The sequence below is a fragment of the Carcharodon carcharias genome, chromosome 2 (assembly GCF_017639515.1).
Source record: "Carcharodon carcharias isolate sCarCar2 chromosome 2, sCarCar2.pri, whole genome shotgun sequence".
NCBI classification, from domain to species: Eukaryota; Metazoa; Chordata; class Chondrichthyes; order Lamniformes; family Lamnidae; genus Carcharodon; species Carcharodon carcharias.
This window is the reverse complement of record NC_054468.1, coordinates 196774224-196797911: the sequence shown is the minus strand read 5'-3', so window position 1 is coordinate 196797911 and position 23688 is coordinate 196774224. Positions and strand designations below refer to the sequence as shown.

General features: G+C 39.4%; 1 protein-coding gene across 4 annotated transcripts in view; it reads right to left on the bottom strand.

The window, feature by feature from the left end:
• The window catches only part of LOC121293998 (echinoderm microtubule-associated protein-like 4), a 363716-nt gene that overhangs the window by 175595 nt on the left and 164433 nt on the right, over positions 1 to 23688 (bottom strand). For all 4 annotated transcript variants that reach the window (XR_005946679.1, XM_041217491.1, XM_041217498.1 and 1 more), the window contains exon 2: positions 15418 to 15600. Coding sequence is in view for 3 of the 4 variants with exons in the window: in XM_041217491.1 (XP_041073425.1) it covers positions 15418 to 15600 (183 nt within the window). In the remaining variant the exon portion in view is untranslated. The remainder of the gene's footprint in view (positions 1 to 15417; positions 15601 to 23688) is intronic.

Below are 23688 nucleotides of genomic sequence, written 5' to 3'. Positions count from 1 at the left end.
CACCTGCTGACCTATTGCTCTGGTTCCCACCCCCCTGCCATACTAGTTTAAACATTTATCATTGCTGTTTCTCTTGCTTTTCATTTTGGAGATGCAAGTAAAACTTTTAAAAATACTCTTCATATGTCTTTAAATTTCAGATTTCCAGCCAACCGGAAGCCCATACCCTGAGCTAGTTATGCCAATTTGTTTTTCTAAGTTTACATTTGAAAGTGCTTGTTGCAAGCAAGTGTTCGCCATTTGAAAATTAAGCAAAATCTTCCCTCCTCTCTTTAAGCTACTGATTCACACTGAGGTACATTCTTTTGAAAAAAAAAAAGCAGCCTTTTGCTACATTCCTCAAATGGTTACTTTTTAGATGTGACTGTTGGCAGATTTTCTTACTGTGTGCAGACCACAAATGAGATCCAGCCTGTCCTCAATGTACAAACATATACTGCTTCAATTGATAGTAGTTAAGAGCAAAAATCTTGAACCTTTTTTCTTTCCTAAGTGCAGGGATACCAAGGCCAATTATGGCACAGTTGAGATCAACTAACACAATACATGGTCAGTTACTTGGTAGAACAGAACTAGTCACTGCTGAAAAGAGAGATGTTGCTGAAGCTTTTTGTCTTGCACGTATCAGGAAAACCACAAGAATGCCAAATTTTAAACAATCACAACAATGTATACTATAGGAAACATAGGTGCTGATTAGTTGGTAAGTCAAATCTCATTGGCCAAGGCACTGCCATGGAGAAGGCACTGGGAAACACTAGGCTCCCCAAGCTCCGGGGTAATTCAAAAAACTTTCTACCTACCACACAATGGAGCAACATCATGTAGAATTTCAGTACCACTGCTATGTCAGGTACTTATGCCATTATGTCCAACTGATTGGCTGATAAGGGTCAAACAGCATATTCCTTCTGTAATAGGCAGAGTACAGACTGTAATCAACCAGCTCATACTTGTAGGTTCAGGAGAGAAATCATGGATCCTGGTGCTTCTCTTTCCAGGCCCCTTATTCCTCCTCTCACCCTTGCGCTTTAAAACTACTCCTCACTCATGCATGATATCTTTCCCCTTTCAAGACTCACCAATCAATTGACCAAACAATCACAGAAAGGTCCTAGCAAAACGATAACGATATGGCATTTGGTTACAAATGTCACCCGATTATATATGCAGCATAGGTCATTAATATTAAGAGCAGCAACGATATAATGCAGTGTTACTTTGTGTGTGCCCTATAGGTGATCCCACCATGACTAACAAATCAGAAAGTACAAATTTAACTTTAACAGCATCATGCAATATTGTTAATTTGACAGGAAAATATCCTATTAGTTATTTATAATGTTGTGCAGATGATAATACTGATTTCAGCAATCACCTCAGCCCTCATTACCATGTTCTGCACATCGCACAATATGAACACAGTGATGGTAAATTCATATTTGGAGGAAAGATTCAATACTTGCAACCCAGATAACCCACACAAGGGCCTGAATTTTACCTGTGGCACAGAATGTAAAATTCAGCTCAAGAACTTTTCTATTCTGTTGAAGTTGAAGACAACTTTCTTTTGCCTGGGTGCATGATATTATTCAATATAATTATTTCATACAATGGGTGTAAGTAGATTCTATTTCATCATAATCTCACAGGATAGAAAGATCAAATTACTATTGAGCAACAGAATGGAATGATTGCACAACACAGGTCGTCACTGTCAGTGAGATGTTTTGGAGTGCTCAGCTGTCTCTGTGCTGCTTCTCACTACAATATATTTTCAATATCTACTATGCAACACAACTTTATCACGATATTTCAGTACCTCAAAAAAGCTCATAAAAAGCACCAAGACAAATGAGATAATAGGCAAGTAGACAAAAGGACAACGTTGAAGTCAATGGAAAAGACTCTTGAGAATCAAGTCCTGCGTATAGCAGTGTAAACAGTGTATAACTCCTGTCCTGGCAATTTCACCCTACAAAGCCTGCTCACAGTAAACTTTCATTAGCAATATAACAAACAAAACTCCAGCCTCTGTTCGCAAGATAATTATGGATGATAAAGGCCAACTAGCCCAGCTCATCTCATTCATTCAGAATGACATATGAACATATATATTATGAGTAGGCCATTCGGCCTCTCGCGCCTTCTCCACCATATAACATTACCTACATAATACCAGTGCAACACAAAAACTACTTAAATTGACTGTAAAGCAATTTGGGACATTGTGAAAGGTGCTGTATAAATGTAGGTTTTGTCTTTCTTTCTTTACACCTGCATGCAGTAGCCAGAGTGACCGTAGCAATGGTGAAATTGCAGGCCCAATGTTGAGGTCTCTATGGACAATTAATCACAGAGCAATCAACTGGTGTCAGGAAAGTGGCTACAAAGAAATCACTATCTTTACAAAACAATTCAACTCTGTAGCTAATGGAACCTTACCATTCTGGCTTCTCTGGCGCCAACCGACTTACGGAAATTGTGTTGTACAATGTGAATTTACAGCCTATGGATAGGTTCCATATATTGCATTAGATTTGTACTAAATAAATGTGCAAACAGTATTTGAAAAAAAATACTAGTTGTTGTTTGAGATGTGAGAGAAACAGGCAAATTAAGTGGAAAAATGTAAATAATGAATAAGAAACTCCAACAGCAAACAAGACAGTGTGACAGCAAAAGCCCGAGAGAAGTTATTTCTGGAAGCATTTAAGTCATAGGATTGGATTTATATAAAGACCCTTTATGGTAAAATACCTTTATGTGGTTTCTCTGGGATTTCAGTGGAATTTTTTTTGCCAAAATTACAATGGATGATCGGGACTCTTCACCCCTAGGGAAACTTTAGTCCCATAGGGTGGTGCAGGGTTGGGAGAACCTAGAACAGAGTAGACATTTGTAAAACCTTTCTTTAATCAATCTCTTCGTGACAAATAGTGATTTCAGTCCCAAACTCTGCAAGAGTAATAACACAGGCAATAGAGAGTCAACACACTGTTTTGCATCACTCCTGGTTTTTAGTTTCTTGCATTTATTTTGATGAGGTCCAAGATTCTCAAGCCTCTCTTACATCAACACAGCATGTCATCAGAATAGTGCCTATTTTAAAATTTAGACTTCTATTTATCTGATAGTTTAAATTCAAAACAGAATTTTGAGAAGTGTACAGTATTTAATTTTGTGGTGTTAAACCTGAGAAGTGTCCCCCCCCCCAGCCCTCCTAACAATGCCCTTTACCCCATATCCACCACCCCCCAAACCCATCCCCAACAATATGCTTGTTCCTAACCTCACCACTTCCTCCACTTAAAAACTAATCAGAATAAAACTTTTTGGACATGAAACTTTAACTGTTTTTCTCCACACATGTTGCCAGCCCTGCTGAGTTTTCCAGAATTTTCTGTTTTTATATATAGAAAAATTACTTGATGATTCTTACTGCTTCCAGCAAACATGCCCAATGTAGAAAATAAAAATTTAAAGACCTAATATGAAATATCTGAAAGTAAGGTATCATATTACATGCTGCCAAAGTTTGTAAAGTTAAAATCAGTTAGGTGAAAAAACATGGATTAATCGAAAACTTTTGTCCCAAAAATGTTTATTTTTCATACAAACCAACAAATCACACCATGTCAAAATTGCAAGTCACCAGGGAAGTGTCAGGCAAACTAGCACTTAGCTCTATTTTTTTCAAAAGACAGCAGCTACATGCAAAGATAAAAGTAAAATTAACTTCAGTAACTGGTGACCAGGACACAAGCCAAGTTGTCAAAATTCAAAGTAAAAACATAAGTGAATTCTGGATTCCATCAACATCCTGATAATTGTCAGAGCTATGACTGCAATGTCTAAATTATAATCTTTATTTTAAAATGTAATGAGAAATAGTGACATCAAATGTGTAGGCTGAAAAAAGGTTAAGCAAAGGGTTCAAAAAAAAAGTTCTAACTCTGGTTCGACTGGTTCAAATAGACCCCTTAGATGAAGCGGATGTTGGAGTACTGGGACAAAGGAAACCAGGTAGTTAAACTATTTAACTGTTAACAGAAGTTTGGAAATCACTGCAAAATACTGAAGTACAATGTTCTTTTCTCTGGACTTATACAGAATTATTAAAATGTGAAATAGATAGCAGCTTTCAAAAGAGAGTATATGGTTTAACTCAGAGTGATAGAATGGCTTTGTAAAGGACAACTTATGCCAAATAAACCTAGTTGAATTTTTTGAATGGTAACTGTTGTTTGCTATCCCAGAGCGCCCTCCTTCCTAGTATAACAATCACATCATTTCCATATTTAATTGATTTGCCAGTACATTAACACCCTGCTTGTTCAGATGTTGGCCATTGTTATTAAACAACTCCCCTCTGTCCCAAATTTGATGCCAATGCCTAACAAAATGGAATCACCATTCCTGACTCCACAGTTGCTAGACACAAAATAAGGAATTCCAATAAATTATGAAATCAAAAATTCTTAAAGCTTTATTAAATATTTCAATATTTATAGGAGTGGATATGATTTTAAAGTCAGAACGCGTATGCCAATCTTAGGACAATTTTTTTCACTTATTGATCCCATCAATTAGGTGTTAATAAAACCAAAGATTCAAATGATAAAACTAAAAATACAACAACCATAAAACACCAACAGATTTTACAGTGTGTCCAAATGTTACCTACATTTAGTTAGAATTATGCACAGAAAAAATTTATTTAAAGAAGACATTTCAGATAGGAGAAAGCTAAATCTCAGATATAATGCCAATGTAAATTATTCTCTCAAGAAGCAAATCTTAAAGGTAGGATGCAATTCATAAAGGTAAAAGAAATATCCCACAAATTCGAGCACTGAGCCAAAAATACAGCTTTTGTATTAGTCACTTTTCTTTTCTGCTTTCTTCATTCCATTCTACCAGCCCAGAAAAAATAATTATTTCCTTTATTGATCACTTTCACTTCAAGTCAACTAAGAGCATTCTCTTTTCTGCACAGTCTGCTTTCCCCCCTTGTTGCTTTATCACATCCTTTTTGTTTATACTGTTGTGAGATAGAGGAGAGAGCAAGAGAGAGTGAGTGAGAGAAAGTGGAGCAGGAGTTACAAAAAAGGGAGGGGGAAGGAGGAAGATAGGGAGATGGGAAGAAAAAAGAGAGGAAGGGAGAGAGATAGATAGAGACAGGAAGAGAAACGACGAGAGAGGGGAGAGAGAGAAGAGAGCTTAGGGAGAGAGAGACAGGAAGGAGGAGAGAGAAATGAAGGAAAGAAATTAGCCAAATGAAAAGGAGATCGGGGGCAAGTGAGAAGATGGGGAGAGTAGGACAGAAAGAAAGGAAAGAAGGAATGATAGAAAGACGATACAGGACAAATTAGGTAGGCCTTGCTAGATTGTGCTAAAGATTGGAACAAATCAAAGCAATGCATCACATGGTTGATATGATTGCTACTAGAAATATTGTGGCATTCTTTTCTGGTGTATTTTTATTCTGGATTTGTAGCAGATCAAAGATCTCTCCATAATGGAGGGCTAGGTGCCATGTTAGAATTTAGAATAATCAGCTAGAAATAGGTAAAAGATTAGGCTGTAAATTTTGTTTCCTTGGAAAATTGTTTCAAGAAATTATCATTCTTAGGTGATGGCAGCTTAACTAGCCTGGAAAACGTTATGGTCAGACAAGGCTTCAACAATCATGGCACAGCAGGCTTGTCTAACCCAGGGCCTGCCCTCCACAGGGCCCCGGAATGATTATTATGAAATAGTAAGACATCTCAATGCATTTGAAGATTGAGCCTATCAGCACCAAACAAGGGAGAGAAACAGGCTGTGATTGGAGGAGCAGCGTACACTAGCAACGGAGAGTATCTGTAGATAGAGAGCCCGAATTTGGAGCACATGTGCACCATGGCTGCCGGTGCTCTGGACCGGCTGCGGCTGCTTCCAGCTGCTGGTGCTCTGGCCCAGCTGCTTTCCCCCCAGTACGCTCCACGTGCCACCGGTTCTCCCCCGACATTCCCTGGCTCTCCCCTTGGCAGGCACTGCTAGGCTTCAGCCTTGCTCCAGCTCTCATCGCACCTAACCACATGCAAAGCTGATTTCGTGAGCGATGGCTGGCAGGCAGATGGGCAGGCCGAGGGCCGGTGGGCGGGAGGGTGAGGGGGTGGTGGGGATCAGGGGGGAGGGTGAGTGAGGGGGTGAAGGTGAGGATGGGTGGGGTGTGTGGTGAGTGAGTGTGTGCACATGCGGTGAGTGTCCGGGTGTGACGGGGGGTGTGCCCGAGAGAGGGTGAGTGTGTACATGAGAGAGGGAGAGTGCACGAGAGAGGGTGAGTGCGCGCAAGAGGGTGAATGCGTGCAAGGTACGTGACAGAGAGGGTGAGCACCTGTGCATGTGCATGTGCTTCAGGGAGAGGGAGAGAGAGGGGAGGGGACTGATAGGGAGGGGAGAATGTGTGCCTGGCTCACTCCCAGTCACAGGGTTCTCATTCACTCTCAACCCCACACCCCAACAGGCACTCTCACAGTGGGTGAGGGTGAGTGAGTCAGCACCCTGGGACTAGGACTTAGCTGGACACACATGCTCTCACCCTTTCACACTTGAATGCATGTCTTTATTTCTCATTTTTTAATTGTCAATTTATTGTTGAGATTATTTGTTGGTCAACAAGTTGTTTCCAAGGAATTGCCAGCTTTTTTTTTTGCAATTCACGTTTCATGTTGTGCTAAACCTCATCTTTCCGAAATTTGCTCATCGCGCCCCCCCCCACCCACCCAAGTGTGAGATACAATTGAAATGTGGCCCCTGGTGAGGAAATGTTGGACAAGCCTGTGGTAGAGCAACTGGTAGATACTTAACATCCATACTACAAAGCTGTGTAAGCTTTTCATTTAATCGGCCTAATTAAGATGCTTGCTGAAATACATAAGCTCATTGGTATATGAGAGTAAAAAAGAACTTACTGTATTGAAAAAAATGTATGGTTCATTAGTTTGAAAAGGAATCGGAACAGACAGATTGGATAGCCATTGTATACAGTTCATTAACAGGCCTTGTGACCAGTTTTGGTCATATGGTGATACGAGAGTTAAGAGTTAATGATACTTCTGCAGGTTAGCTTTGAAAGCCAGAGGTGGAATGCTTCTTGGGAGGATGAAACTGGTCAGGGAGAATTGCATTGGGTGAGATAAAAAAAAACAATGTTTGTAAGGCATTAGACAGAAGGTATGTGCTTCAACAAACTAATGGCAGGTGAATAATATTAAAGGTGGGGTTTTCAACCCCTGGTTTAGACAAATAACTTGACATTTTATAGGGTATTTTGAAATAAAGTAAGTCCTTATAGGTCCATAGGGCCTGTCAGTAATCTATCCAGGCGTCCACCCTTGAAAAAAGGATATAAAGTATGAGGCTTTGAGATGCCATAGTGCAGTAAGTGGTGTAGAAGATTGGTGAGTATGTTAAGTTTAATCAGAGTTTAAGACAGGACATAACACAATTGCAAAAAGATTCCCAAGTGTGAACCCAGAACTGAGAGGTTGGAATTAATTGAACAGACTTTCTTCTAGAAAAGACAAGGCCAAGAGGTGACTGGATACAAGTCTCTAAAATGATGAAAGCATTTGATAGGGTGGATGTCGTGAAAATGTTTCCACTTGAGGGCAGTAAACTTGGGGCCATAAATATAAGATGGTCATTAAAAAATCCAATAGGAAATTCAGGAGAAGCTTATTTACCCAGACAGCGGTGAAGTTGCTACTACAGGGAATAGTTGAGGCAAATAGTACATGTATATATAGAGGTTCATGTAGAGCATAAACACTAGCATCGACCAAATACCCTGTTACTGTGCTGTAGATACCTTTTCTTACTTTCATGGGATGTGGTCATTGCTGGCAAGGCCAACATTTGTTGCCCATCCCTAATTGCCCTTGAACTCAGTGGCTTGCTGGACTATTTCAGGGATAGTTAAGAGTCAACCACTTTGTTGTATGAGTGTCCGTTGGTGCGTGGGATTGAGTGTTCCAGTCGAACACTCCGGAGTGGTTTGAGAAGTCTAGAAAATGTGAGGCACTGAGAAGAGAAAGAAGAGGAGAAAGAACTGTTTGCGCATGCCAGCTGTCTTAACTGACCTAGACCTGTACTTGCTACTTGTCACAGTCATATGTTTTTGCTGTACAGCTAGTGTGTTATATCCTGTCTTGAAACTCAACATACCATATTGGTTGCAGTTGTTTCTGATTGAAAGACTTAAAATTAGTACAGCCTTCTATTAAATTCTAGTTCCCCTTTACATGGGCAATATTTATGATTTTCAGCAGCTTATGACTGCTTGTTTTCAGTGAAACATGATCTCCCTAATTTTACATTGAAAAATCTTTTGAGACCTAAAAACTCCAGTGTCAAAAGTAGAGTGGGGACAAAATAAACTTTTTATTAATTTTTGAGTTTAATATAAATTATAACTTTGTGAGCCAAACTATAAATTGCATTGAATAATGTACTAGACATCTGGCTTAGAAATTTCAACAAGTCTGGGTGAAAAATGCTCTCAAGACATAACATTTTTACTATTACCCTTGGAGTCTAGTACTGAGGCCAGGAGTCTTACGTAAATGAACTTATCTGGAAACAATAATATTCCCTCACTTCTCTCACTGAACTGTTGAAGGTCTGTAAGTTACTATTAAAATGCAGCAAAATTACTGTTTTAACCACAGGTATTGGTATCACTTTACAGCAAACACAGGAATGTTCCAGACTGTATATTAAAAGAAATGGCAAAAGAAGTTAAAAAAACTTTGTAACTAAGATGATTTATTCTCACTGCATCAAACGGGTAGGCATGAACTTACATTGCTAACTTTATTAGACACTCTAGAATTTGTGCAGAAATGGCCAAGTAATGCTGTACCAATGTACCTTGCAATCACTTCCATGATTTAGTTTGGCAAGAAAGCAACTGAGGTGTACTAGCATGTCAGGCAGCCATTTTGAGAAAGAAAACTCTGGGAAGGCAGACTTAGCAATAGAAATTATCACAGGCTACCTATATTTTTTGCCTTAAATATTCCCTTCTCAAAAAGAAAGCACTCTGGAAAAATGCCAATGAGAGGAATAGTAAGGATTGGAAGTAAAAATATGGAAAGAAAATAAACATTAGATGCTGATATTTCAAATGGAACAGAATAGCAGAGGAATCTTTGCGTGCAGATACACAAGTCATTTAAAAGAAGCATGCTCAAGCAGATAAGGCTATAAATCCTTAGTTTTGTGAAAGACTACAAAAACAAAAGGGTAATGTTGAACTTAAACAGGTTTTAGGTCAGGCTGCATTTGGAGATTTGTGTCCAGCTTTGGGCACTTCAAGACAGGAAGGATAGAAAAGTGATTGAAATTATGCAATGCAGACTAACTAGAGTGTTATTTTTAATAAAAATAAGGGATTTCAGTTATGAAAAGTTGCAAGATTACAAAAGAGGGGAGGTTAGAAAAATATATTTGTACATAGGGTGGGTATAACGTGGAATCCCCATGACAAACCTATTGAAGAAAAGTCCAGAAATTCTTTTAAACTGGAATTAAACTGTTGCGCGAAAAGGGGAAATATTAAATGATATAGAGAGAGAACTAGAAGACTGAAATTAGGCTAGGTGGCTCACATGAAGTGTCTTTGCTGTAACTTTTAATGGCTAGATGGATGCAGAATTATTATTCAAATAATTCAAATTGGGATTTTAGTAAAATGCTGTTTTTTTCCAATGTAGAATATTTCACAAAAATATTGTTTCCATTATTTTCTGTATTGTTCCAGTTTTAGTATAGGCATGTTAAGGTGAGCACACTAGTTTTCTTTATATAAACACCCTTAATCAGCATTTACTTATGCTCCATGTAAAGTATTTCCAATTACGTGGACAGGAACTTTAAATATTAATGATAAACTGATGTAAAAGGAATAAAGGACATATTATTACCTCAAACTTGATTATTTTATGGGAAAGTTTTTAAATCAATGTTCTCTCTAATTTTTCTTCGAAGGTGAAAATGGGAATCTCTCGTGAGAGAGACAGAGTTTCAACAAGATTGTTGAACTTGCAGTGCATTTAAAATTGTTGTATGACTATACATAAGCACATCTTAATGGGAACATGATTGTGCGCAGCCTATTGCTTGCGCATGGTGTTATGATCCTAGACCAAACCTCCAAGTTGTTGGTAAGATCCGCTGAGGGCTGTTAATGTTTTGTTTAAAGTAGACGGAGTTTGAGATTCAAGGTATTTACTCAAAGTATAAAGCAACAAGATCCCCAAGGGTTTTGAGCAAACAAAAATAAATTTTACTATACAATTTCAGAAAGATAAAACAATTTATAATATCTAACTTACACGCTAACATTCAGGGTAAATACGAGGTTCATGTGAATTAACAAGCAAACTATGGTGGAACACACCACAATGCACAATAAATGGCAGATGCAACCAAAACAGAGTCCATGGATTTAGACATCAGTAAACAGTGAGTCAACCAATTTTGTTGAAACTCTGTCTCTCTCACTAGAGATTCCCATTTTCACCTTCGAAGATCTCACTTTGGAATTCTCTCCAAAAGTCGCTCCATCTCGGACGGCCTCAATGACGACCCACCCAACAGAGTTTTAATCACACCTCTGGAGATTCCGTTCCCTGGATTCCTGAAGCTGCACTCAAGCACCAGCTTTAGCTCTTTAGCTGTGCGAAGCAGAACACTACTGCTCCAAAGGAGTACTTTCATTCCAACAGTCCACAGCACAGAGTCAACAACATTCTGCAAATCTTCAGGGCTTCTCCTGAGCTCACTTCACTTAGAGTCTATTAACAGCAGCCTTTTTCTGCTTTTTAATTTAACAGGTACCTCTCCCTGTCCCCTCTCCTTTTGGGACCACTAACTGTCCACCCTCCTCCATTCCCCTGCCTGAGACACTTGCCTTCAATAGCATTCTGCTCCCAGCCAAATGATCTGCATTTTCACACCATTTTCATCACTGTGCAGGTGCTGAATGGAAATGCTTTTCATTAACAAGTTTTAAAAACACTAAATTGTAGTCCTCCCCATTTAATGGAATATGCATGAATATAATGTAAAAATATAAAGCAGCTTCTTTCATTGGGGAAAAGGCCAACTCGGGAAGAATTATACTAGGTTTTCACTCAAATTGTCAAATTTCTAGAACACAGTCATATTGATGCTAATGTCCCAAAGAGGGAAATATTGCCTTAGGCCACTGAAACTTCGTGTGCTACAGTGAGTCATTGTGAAAGGTTTTTAAACATAACTTGAAAGAATTAGTAACAAAAATCCTGTAGCATCATTCACAGGGGCCAGATTGTTGAGATCCTCGAAATGAAGCAAGGTCTCACTTGAATTTGTTTCAGTTGACCATCCCATTTGTATTTTCTTGTAACACCTCTGGATAGACTACTATAATCGAATGCCACTTAAAACAATGTGAATGTAGAGAGAGGGAAGAGAAAGAATGGAGAAGAGACCCCAGAAATGGCTTTTTTAATTCAATTGCTCAGTTCCTGCAAGCTTATTCTGAATTTGATTGAGGCATGTGGCTTCAGAATTGAGAGTCTTGTTCATTCATATTGATGATTACTACTCAAGGGGAATTCATGAACTGAAAAGGGAATTCATTACAGGGAGGAACTGTTTTAAGATGCCGATAAGGCTTAGATTTTAAACATCATGCAGTCCAAAGTGAATACTGTGCTCAGGAGCTGGTTAGCATGAGACCTATTGAGCTATCAATGAAATGGGAATGTCTTTCTAGTATTGCTTTAGCATTAGATCCTGTAAGCCAATTTTGCACGAAGTTACTACACCCAGCTGCCTAGTGATAGTGGGTTAATTTGTTCACTACATGCTACAAACCTCAATACAAGCATTAAAACTACGATAAGCCAACCGTAGAAACTGTAAATTTATGCAGGAGCTTTATTTTTATTAGAGGAAAGCCAAATTTCTTCTGAAACTTGATGAGGCATGAGCACCTGGAGGGTTGAAGGCAGATTTAATTTATTAAAGCCAAGGAGGATTATCTTGGGCCATTAAAATGTGTTATACTGGCATAAATTGGTAACAGTTCCAAAAGGCTGTCTAATGTTTTTAGTGGTAGAATAATGAAAATATATAACTAATTGCTATGTGCACCTCTTAAGCTATTGACTATATGAATGCTTATACCTGATCACAGAGGCCGAAAAATTACATTCCTATTACTGTTCTCAAGCTTTGTTGGAAAGGAGAAGCACACTAAACTTAAAACAAGGATGCAATTTATGACATCATTAAGTTTACATCCAGACCCAGAATGTGAATTTTAGATGCAAATTTTCTGCTGCTATTGTCACAAATGGTTGTAAAAGCAAGAGTGGAAACATAGCTATTGCCAGCATTCAATATTGTGGATCAATTTCCTTCCGCTATGCTCTGACGACTTCACTTGGAGGACTTGGGAAGCAATGGCATTGTGGCATTGTTGCTAGACTAATAATTCAGAGACCTAGGGTAATGCTCTGGGAACCCGGGTTCAACTTTGAATTCAACAAAAATCTGGAATTAAAAGTCTAATGATGACCACGAAACCATTGTTGATTGGAATAAAAACCCATCTGGTTCACTAATGTCCTTTAAGGAAGGAAATCTGCTGTCCTTACCTGGTCTGGCCTACACGTGACTCCAGACCCACAGCAGTGTGGTTGACTCTTAACTGCCCTCTGAACAAGGGCATTTAGGGATGGGCAATAAATGTTGGCCTAGCCAGCGAGACCCATAAATTAATTAATGAATTTTTTAAAAATTGAAATCTTCTGCTTAGGCCCAATTTTAACTTTGGGCAAGATCCATGCCCGAGTTGGGCAGCCAACCACCTTGACAGCATGAGGCATAATATCTAAACCTCACCTGCAAAGGCTCATTCAGTTTCCTAGCTCAAACCGGCAGGAAACAGCAGCTGACAGGCAAACATGAGTGGAATGTCAAGCAGCAGGATGCCACTGCCAGGAACTGAAGGATCAATCTCCATAGCACTGAGGCAAATGGTTGGGATGGGGCTCCGCTCCTCCTGGCTTCACAACAAAAGTATAAAAAATGAAAATCGCAGACCTTTGGAACTGTTTTTTAACCTGGTTTCTCATTGGATTGGGCTGGCAGGAAAGCCACAGCAGCTTCCCCAGCGAGCCTCGAGTTAAAATAGTAATTAGATCCAAATGATGTCATTGGAATATGATCTGCTTATTTAAAGAAGGATCCCACAAGCTCTTACTACAGTCCTTCTTGCTTGTTTCGACAAACAGGCTAAGATCGGAGTAAGAGGGAAGAGAGGAGGAGTCCTGCAGGTATATCTCAAAGGTGATTTTAAGTACCTGTTTGGTTTCCGTGGGGCATAAGGTTAAAATCCAGTGGTGAGTGGTCTTTAGGTTGTAATGTACCAGTAAGTGAAACTGTAAACATAACATTGCACAATACATCAAAAATTGTGGGGTGCCTCCTAAACATTATGTGACATTCTCTGATACAACCCTGAGTAATTAAAATTAATTCCAGTTAGCAGAACTAACACAATGCTATGCCCCAAGATAAATGTAATCATATGGGAAAACATATTTGAGCTTTCCAATGTAACTAAACATAGTTTCCAAACAAACATACCCGAGATATTGCCATCTCCCAACCCATGAGGCCGAGCCTGATCTTTATATCTTGCCCTCAGTGGAGGCAGAAGGTGAATTCTAATACATTATCTGGTGACCGTTTTACTGAGAGGGAAAACCTGTTCTACAAACAATCCCACTCTGTACTACAATTGACCATATTCCATATATGTAAAATATTAATACGTGAGCAGTAAAATGACCTTCAACACCACAGAATAAATATTTCCTTGCAGGACAATGCTTATGCTAGTCTGAAATCTCATGATGTTTTTCCTAAGCAACATTTCTACGCTTGTTTCTTACATTTTCTGGCTCAAGCAATTACGAATATTGGAAACAAGGCAGTAAGCTTAGTTGACATTGAACATGGAAGAGGCACCAATTTAATGGGCCGTACCTTCCGATTTCCAGGGTGTTGTATCTGGAGCCACATCTTTCAGGAGTGAAATTAGGAAACATCTTTACAAGCAAAAGGGTGGTAGAAGCTCAGAACACTCTTCTGCAAATGGTAATTGATGCTAGGTCAATTGTTAATTGTAAAGCTGAGATTGATAGATTTTCGTTAACCAAAGATATTAAGGGGTATGCACGGTTAAGCTGCAAATCAGCTAAATTCTAATTGAATGGTGGAACAGGTTCAAGGGGTTAAATGGCCTACTTCTGCTCCTTCCTATGGACTCATAATCCAGAGACTTGAGCTCAAATAATACCACCTGTGTTGGGTAATTTAAATTCAACTAATTAAATAAAAATGGAATAAACTAGTACCAGTAACAATGACCATGAAACTATCAGACAGTTGTAAAAATCCATCTGGTTCACTGCTGCCCTTGCCCAGTCTGACCTGTGTGTTACTCTACACCCACAGCAATGTGGTTGGCTCTTAACTGCCTTCTGAAAAGACCTGGTATGCCACTTATTTATATCAAAGCCACAGCAATAAACTATAATCCACGTGGACTGCAGTAGTTTAAGAAGGCTGCTCACCACCACCTTCTCAAGAGCAATTATGGATGACTAATAAATACTGCCTTGACAACCCATATCCCATGAATGAATAAATAAAAAGTATACACATGTTTATTTCAACAAAGAAGGATGCTACATCAGCATTGGTATCCTGTTTAGGAAATTCAAATCTCCAATAAAAAAGCATATATAAACAATAAAATGCACAAAAAGATCTTAGACCCTTTGTCAGTTATTGACTAATCTGCTGCGCGTTGTTAGCATTTTCTGCTTTTACTTGGAGTAGAGTTTTAGCAAGTTCTATTCCCCTTGTTCTTTTATCATAAGCACAGCATATTTAAAGCTCATTTAGATAGTCAAGATGATGCCTTTACAGTTAAAAGAAAAATCCTAAAGTTTTCACACTGTAATCCTAAAAAAACACTTTTGATTAAAGACTAAAACTGTGGAATTATGAGGAGTCGTCAAACATCTGTGAGTCATAAATGAATAATGCTTTGTGGATATGCTCTTCAAATCACAAATATATGCAACCAAAATTTTGGCACAAAAATATGCAAAAATTCCAAGTCAGCATACTAAGAAAAAATGTCCATGCTTTAAAAGATTTTTAAATTAACTTTTTTTGACATTGCTAAATTAATACATAAGCATTTTCTATTGCATATTCTTTATCTACAGCAACAGCATTTCAAGTGAACAAATCAAACGTATGTATTTATGTGTGGTATTTTTTTACAAAGCTCCTCACCTTTACCAGGTGATGTTTTCCTCATGGAGGCAGTCTGATCTTCAGATAGGGCTAAGCGTCTCAGTACATCAGCCAAGGCTGCTTTCAGCACTGTGATCTCATCCTCCTGCTGTTGGACCCTTAGCTCAAGGGATGAAAGACGGTCTTGGACATCAGATGTGCTTGCACCAGAGATGCTATCATCTAAAAAAGAAGAAAAAACTGAGCTAAAATCTTATGAAAATTTACAAAAATGAATTGCATGAGTTCAGAAATTAATATCCACCATCTAATGAAGAAAGTTTAAAAAAGTTGAGCTGACTATTAGTGAAAAAGCGGCAAGATGAGCCAATTGAAGTCCCTGGTAGTAGAAGTCCTGCCTGCTGAGAGCTATTGGCCAATCACAGGCCACCAACACCAGTAGAAGCAGCGACAGCTGGTGGCAACACACCCATTGGAGGGCCAGAATTGTCATCGGACTCCAGACTAAAGGTGAGTGAAGGCAGATTGAGGATCACACTGTGGCGGGGTGGTAGGGGGATAGCTTTCAATGGCCTGATAGCAAGGGACCACCCCCCACCTCCCCTTACTGGGGGCAGGGTGGAGGAGCAGGAAACCCCATAGGGTTTGTTGGACAGCCTTCAGAGGGCACAGGAAAGCCTTGTGATCTCCATTTAATCAATGAGTCACCATTAAATTCTGGTGGGCTCAGGAAAAATGGGTGTCAATTGACTCATTAATTAATTTAACTGTATTGTGGTCACTGTTTCTCAAGCTGCCGCATCAATTATTTCCCCCACAATATATTCCAGAAGGAGAAAAATGTTTATTTGCTTTCTTTAGACTAGAAATCATGCTGAAAATGAAAACATTTATTATTGTACAAATAACCATGTTTACTCCTGACAATTGATTTTATTATTGTGGTCACTTTTCTTTTTGAAAATGGATATCACATTAAATTTTCTGGTATCTCCAAGTATTTCTACAGTGTCTGGTGACTCTCCCATGACAGTCAATGCATCACACATTTTGTCCCTAATCTTTCACTATTTTGGGAATGAATGCCAACTAACCCTATGAATTTATCTGCTTTGAGCCCTGTTGATCTGTTCAGAACTTCTATTCCATTTAATTCATTCATCTTGCTGGTTATTTCTGGGAAGTGCATTCCTTGTTGAAAACTTGGGAAAAAAAAAATTATTTAGCATGTTTATCATTTTGCATTTGTTTCAACTGACCCCATTTCTATATTTTATGGTTCTAACCTCTAGCCTGACTAATTCATTTTGGGATAAGTCCAGTACTCAAAAAAAGTCAAGTTTACACTGAATTACAACATTTATTTAAAAATAGTCAAGAGATTATCAAGTGTCAGCACTCGTACCACTCTGCCCCTCATCAAGAAGGATTCGAAGAACTGAAACACAACTTTGAAGTTCTAAACTATTCTATAAACAGTGGCCATGTGGATAAAGAAATTTAATTTCTGTAGTCTGGTTTGGCACTCCAGTGGATGTTTAAATGCCCAGTGTTTAGTGGAATATATTTTTATAAAGAACAGGTTTCTGAACATGGTACTGTATGTATTTTTTTTTAGATTTTCAACATCAGGTCTTAAAACTCAAAGTAAACAAGAGCAGGTTCTTTTCAAATCCTTTTACAACATGGAATTAAATACCCGCATTCCTCCCCCAAGCAGTTAACTCAAAATACTTGAACACAGACTGAGATTCCTCTAAACAAACATTTCTATACAAAGCAAAAATGTAGGGTTCAAGTAAAATTATCCAACCGCCTACTAAAATACATTTTATAGCAAATTGGCCTTGTGAAAATATTAGAAATAAACCATGGCCCATTGTTGCAAAGAGTTAAAAAGAGTGCCAAGACAGATTTTTATTTAAAAATAAAGCCATTCTGGCTTGTTATTTTACTATAACAGAACCAATACTAATTTCATGTGTATTTCGTTATGAATAGGTTTTATAAAGCAAGCAATTCCAGGTCCAAATACCTTAACTGCCATTTTAGTCTGCAAAAGTTTAGAATTGTAAAAGATAGCTGATGAGAAATTTAAGATGGAAATCTTAGACAATTTAGTGTGTATTAAGGCAAAGGGCCAATTGATGAATTTCATCCAACATTCTGAAGGCTAAAATGTCTATTATATTGTGATGCATTCTACCTCTCTTCAGCTCCTTCCTAGTTTCATAAACAACAATTTCTAACCACTATATTGAGGCACACACTTAGAGGATACCACTGGAAGCCTGTCCAAATAAAACATGTTTTGTGTCTGTACATTCAATGCATCCCTTTCGAATTTTTATTTTGTGAAGTTTAAGAATAACCTTCTATATTTTGTTTTATTCCCATGCCAGTAATTTATATAAAAAAAGCTTTATTATAAAATGTAAAATGTCTCTATCCTTCTGTACCTCTGTTACCTTCTCCAACCATTAAGAACTCTGCATTCCTTTACTCCTAGCCCCTTGCATACCTCTGCCACCACTTCCCTCAACCTCCACCCCCCCTCCAATCACCCCCCAACCCCCTCCCCTCACCCCCCAACCCCCTCCCCCCACTAAAGCTAAAAGCTTTATAGGCATAACTGTCTCTCATCCTTTAAAACGCTTCTCAACAAAACTTTTTGTCACCCACCCTAATACCTCCTTCTTCAGATCAGTATAATTTTTTGTTCGATTATGCTTCTGTGAAGCACCTTGGCACATTTTCTTATGTTAGGTCCACCCTATCACAGGCACTCTCATCCCACTCTCCCCTTTCAACTTGCTTAATTAAAACCGCTTACATCCCTAACTTCTCCCAGTTCTAATGAAAAGTCACATGCCTGAAATATTAACTTTATTTCTATCTCCACAGATGCTGGCGGACCTCCCAAGCATTTCCAGCATTTTCTGCTCTTATTTCTTATTTCCAGCATCTGCAATATTTTGCTTTTGTATTTGTGGTATGTGCAGATGCCTTGCATTTCCAAAAACCGCAAATACAGTCTGCGGATCACATCGTCATCAGTAGGCACATTGTCCCTTTTTAATAGGTGGGGGGAGGCAATATGGGAGGGGCTGCTGTCATTACCTGGCCAAAGAATAGGCGTGGCTAAGCCAAACTGTGCGACTTAAGGTAGGAAAGGTTGAAGAAACCATAGGCCCAAGAATGGACAGTAGATCAAGGCAGCATTGTTGGGCCAGGCGTTTGTAGACTTTAAAAGTTTTATAGGGTGGGCATAACAGATGATCGATGATGGATATTATATACATGGATTTCAGTAAGGCCTTTGACAAGGTCCCTCATGGTAGACTGGTACAGAAGGCAAAGTCGCACAGGATCAGAGGTGAGCTGGCAAGATGGATACAGAATTGGCTTGGTCATAGAAGTCAGAGGGTAGCAGTGGAAGGGTGCTTTTCTGAATGGAGAGCTGTGACTAGTGGAGTCCCGCAGGGATCAGTGCTGGGGCCTTTGCTGTTTGTAGTATACATAAATGATTTGAAGGAAATGTAACGGGGCTAATTAGTAAGTTTGCAAACAACACTAAGGTTGGAGGAGTTGCAGATAGTGAAGAGGATTGTCAAAGGATACAATGGGATATAGATCGGTTGGAGACTTGGGCGGAGAAATGGCAGATGGAGTTTAATCTGGGCAAATGCGAAGTAATGCATTTTGGAAGGTCTAATACAGATAGGAATTATACAGTAAATGGTAGAACCCTTAAGTGCATTGACGGGCAGAGGGATCTGGGTGTACAGGTCCACAGGTCACTGAAAGTGGCAATGCAGGTGGATAAGGTAGTCAGGAAGGCATATGGCATGCTTGCCTTCATCAGCAGGGGTATTGAGTATAAAAGCTGGGAAGTCATGCTGCAGCTGTATAGAACCTTGGTTAGGCCACACTTGGAATATTGCGTGCAATTCTGGTCGCCACATTACCAGAAGGATATGGAGGCATTGGAGAGGGTGCAGTGGAGGTTTACCAGGATGCTGCCAGGTCTGGAGGTTATTAGCTATGAGGAGAGGTTGGAGAAACTTGGAATGTTCTCACTAGAGCAACGGAGATTGAGGGGCGACTTGACAGAAGTTTACAAAATTATGAGTGGCATGGACAGAGTAGATAGTCAGAAGCTTTTTCCCAGGGTGGAAGAGTCAATTACTAGGGGACATAGATTTAAGGTGAAAGGAGAAAACTATAGAGGAGATGTGCGGGGCAAGTTTTTTTACGCAGAGGGTACTGGAAGTCTGGAATTTGCTGCCAGAGGAGGTGGTGGAAGCAGGTACGATAGTGGTGTTTAAGAGGCAGCTTGACAAATACATGAATAGGATGGGAATAGAGGGATACGGACCCCAGAAGTGCAAAATGTTTTAGTTGGCGGGCTATATGATCAGCGCAGGCTTGGAGGGCCGAAGGGCCTGTTCCTGTGCTGTACTTTTCTTTGTTCTTTGTTCTAATACCCATCCAGCAGTGAGGAACAGCCAGAGAATTATTACACTGTGATTAACCTTTGACAGGCAGAGATCATACATATCTTTCAAACTGAAGTGATGAGCACAAAAAAAAACTGTTAGACCAGGTCGAAGGAATACTTTTGCTGGGAGCAGTTTGAGGAGCAGAAAGATGTTAGGAGATTGGCACTAAAGATTGGCTTAGGGGCAGAGAGATTCCTAACATTGCTTGAAAGTGAAGCTTAATCAAGTTGGGGGCTGTAGAGGCTATTAAATAGATAGGGGGTTTTCCCCTTAATGCTCAGAATTGTTGCATCCTCTATTATTTGGTAGAGCTCTATGCTTCATTGTTCTAGTCTGAACTTAGTTCAGTTAGTCTGGATGGTCAATTTTCTTTTGGGATCTTTCTCCTCTTGTGTTCTGTGACATTGTCAGTATTGCTTGTGTTTCATGGCAGGATTTAATGCTGGGGGTGTTGAGGGCAGGATATTTTTGCTTGTATAGTCAAATTTTAAAAAGTAACTCACAGCAAACTCTCAGAATTAAATTGGAAGTTTAGTTTATTCATACATTTAAACCCGTGGTGGTGGTGGGGGTTGGGGTGGGGGTGAAACACACAAAAAAACACACGTGTACACAGTAAGGAGATAGGAAAGAGGAGTTTTATAACTATGAGTATCATAACAATAAAAGAACCACAGAAATAGATAGCAGTTCATGAATTTCAGAGTCCAGAGAAATTCCAGTTCCACTGGGTTCCTGGCAGAAGTGCAGAAGCCCTTTAAAGTGGATGGTGATGCAGCAAAATAAGATTGCTGTACATAAAAAAAACAAAAATGCTGGAAAAACTCAGCAGGTCTGGCAGCATCGGTGGAGAGAAAGACAGAGTTAACATTTTGAGTCGTTTAACTCTTCTTCAGAGCTAAAGGTAAGTAGAAATGTGTGAAATATACACTGTTTAAGGGAGTTGGAACGGGTGAAGCTGGATAGAAGGCCAGCAATAGGTGGAGGCAAAGGAGAGATTGCAAAAGATGTCATAAACAAAAGGTCAAAGGGTTGTTAATAGTGGTGGTACTGGCTGAAGGAGGTGCTAATGGTGACATTAAGAGTGGAAAGCAAAATGTGATAATGGCAGGACCAGGGTAAGCATTCTGGGAAGTGACAGATGGCCCTAGTGGAGATGGGGTGGGGACAGTGTTGAGAAAAACGATCGAGAGGGCTAAAAGCTGGGGATAAAACAATGATTAAAAATGGAAATAAATTTAAAAGTGGAAATAAATTTGTGCTGTACATAAACTTGGTCTGCTTGGCAGGTGATGGTCTTGAGCTTCCAGATAAACAGGCTTGGAGGCGTTGATACATGTTGCAGGTTACTTGGTCAATATGGAGTCCTGCTGTTGGTCTTGCAGGTTGGATGTAAATCAGCAGACTGCTTGTTTCGGAATTCTCAACTGAATATGGAGATTTCAAAATGGTCACTCGAGTAATGTGATCTCCTTCCTCCAGAATGATTTCATAAAGGGATGTTTATCTGGCATCTGAACCTGGCTTTTGTTTTATGGTGTATAATGTCCTAGTCATTAGCCTCTGAAAGATTCATTATCCATATTAATGGTCCTGTTCCGAGTAGCTATTGTATTGGTAGGCCCTCAGACTCCATTAGAGGGGTAAGCTTATAGAGATGCAAATGATGTCTATTTTCATTCAATAGTTCCTTTTTGAAATGGAACTTGACAGTCCCAGGTGTGCGATTCCATGAGCAACATGTCAGGGTATGTCTCTAGTGCAATCCATATAATGGCTTGGTGGTCACCTTACAATTCCAGACATCAGGTGACTTGTAGCGTCATATTTTGGTTCAACAAAGTTCATTTTTAAGCAAGCAAAAGGGTTGATTTAAATAGTTTATGATTTTGATCATGTCATGTCACCTACAGTACAAGCAACTACATTTCTAAAGTACTTCAATGGTCATAAAGTGTTGTGGGATGTCCTGAGGTTCTGAAGGTGCTATATAATTGCAAACCTTTCATCTTTAACTGTGAGAATGTATCCAATATCTGCCTTACAGTCAGCTGTTTAAAAGGTAGGTTGGATGAATGTACAGCAATAGATAGGAAGGCAAAGATGACACAAGTCTATTGGGTCAGTACGTTGAAGGTATCATTTTATGTTAATTGAGTCCCACTTATACATAACATGTCTCTTCACATTATGCTCACAGCACGCACTATTTTCCAACATAATATTTAGTGTTGGAACAACTTGCCATTTTTAAGTAGTACATAAATAACAGAGTGTCAAACTTTTAGGGTTTTCAAATAAAGATGGATTTAAGCTAGATTAAATTAAAATGTGACTTAAAGAGCTTCAGTAGGGAGTACTGAAATACTAAAGTTGATAAAAAAATGTATGCAATACTGTTTCAAAACTTAAAATTGAAGTTACCAATGCAATACTACTATTTCAACATGAAAAAAGTACTCTTCCTTCAGTTCCTAAAGTCCCTGAATACAAGCAGTTCACACATGAGACAGGACACCAGCCACTACAAGGATGTCAGTGCTTGCAATGGGCCAGCTAAACAACGAAAAAGTTGCTTGATTTGACCTTGAAGAACAATTAACTATATCCCCCTGGCCTCAGCCACTTAGCTGTCAAAATATATTTTTAAACAAGAATGCTTAAAAAAATGTAGTGGTTTTTGAATACAGGGAAATGGCACTTTGTCAGCAGATGTTATTCAATAATTTTGGGGAAAGGTCTTGTCATGGCCACACATCATACTGTACACAGCCAAAAACTGATTTTCCTAGAAGAGGACTGTCTTTCCATTCTTATTGATAACTGTTGGTTTATTGGTTGAAATTAATAATGAAACAATGTTCCATGGAGCTATCCTGAGGTAACTTATTGTGCATATCACTGTCAAAAATTTATGCTTCATTGTGTTAGATGAGGGGTTCAAAGGTTGTGAGGCAACTCTCATCTTGTTCACCAGATGGGTTCTAGATAGTGCCTCGTCAGTGAAGAGCTGGCTGATTGCTGAACAGAAGTTCTCTCTGGATCTATAACCACTCACTTCAAGTCCTATCCACCACTTTGCATGGTGAACCCCATCAACCTCTACCTCACAGTGGAGAAGATGTGGGAAGGACGAAACAAAGTCCACTGTGGCTTGGAAGGTGATTCTTACAAGAATCTTGTGCTTTCTATGGATATGGCACAATGGTAATGGAGTGTGGACTGCGACAAAGGGCAAAAGCAGAGAAACACCCTGTATTGGCCATCCACTGCAGCTGCCAAGCTGCCCTGGTATCATTGATCCTTTTTGCCTCAGATCATGCAAAAACAGCAGAGAGAGTGGAGGCAGCAGCACACAAGCTTCCTCCCCTGTAATCAGAGCCCTTAGTGCAGGTTTAGACATAAAACCAAATCCTAGTGATGGGAAGTGGGCAATGTGACAGGTGTAAACACACTAAGTTGTAGTCCTTTACCTGCACATTGGCGGTCCTTAGGTGATGATTGGTTGTTACCTGTACCCTGAAGCAGAATCAGTATCAGATCATATGAGGGGAGATTAGTTCCACTGGGTCCGTATTCACTACAGTTTAGAAGAATGAGAGGGGATCTGATTGAAACATATAAAACTCTAACAGGGCTAGACAGACTAGTTGCAGGGACAATGTTTCCCCTGGTTGGGGAGTCTAGAACCAGGGGCCACAGTCTCAGGATATGGGGCAGACCATTTAGGACTGAGATGAGGAAAAATTTCTTCACTCAGAGGGTGGTCAACCTGTGGAATTCTCTACCACAGAAGGCTGTGGAGGAT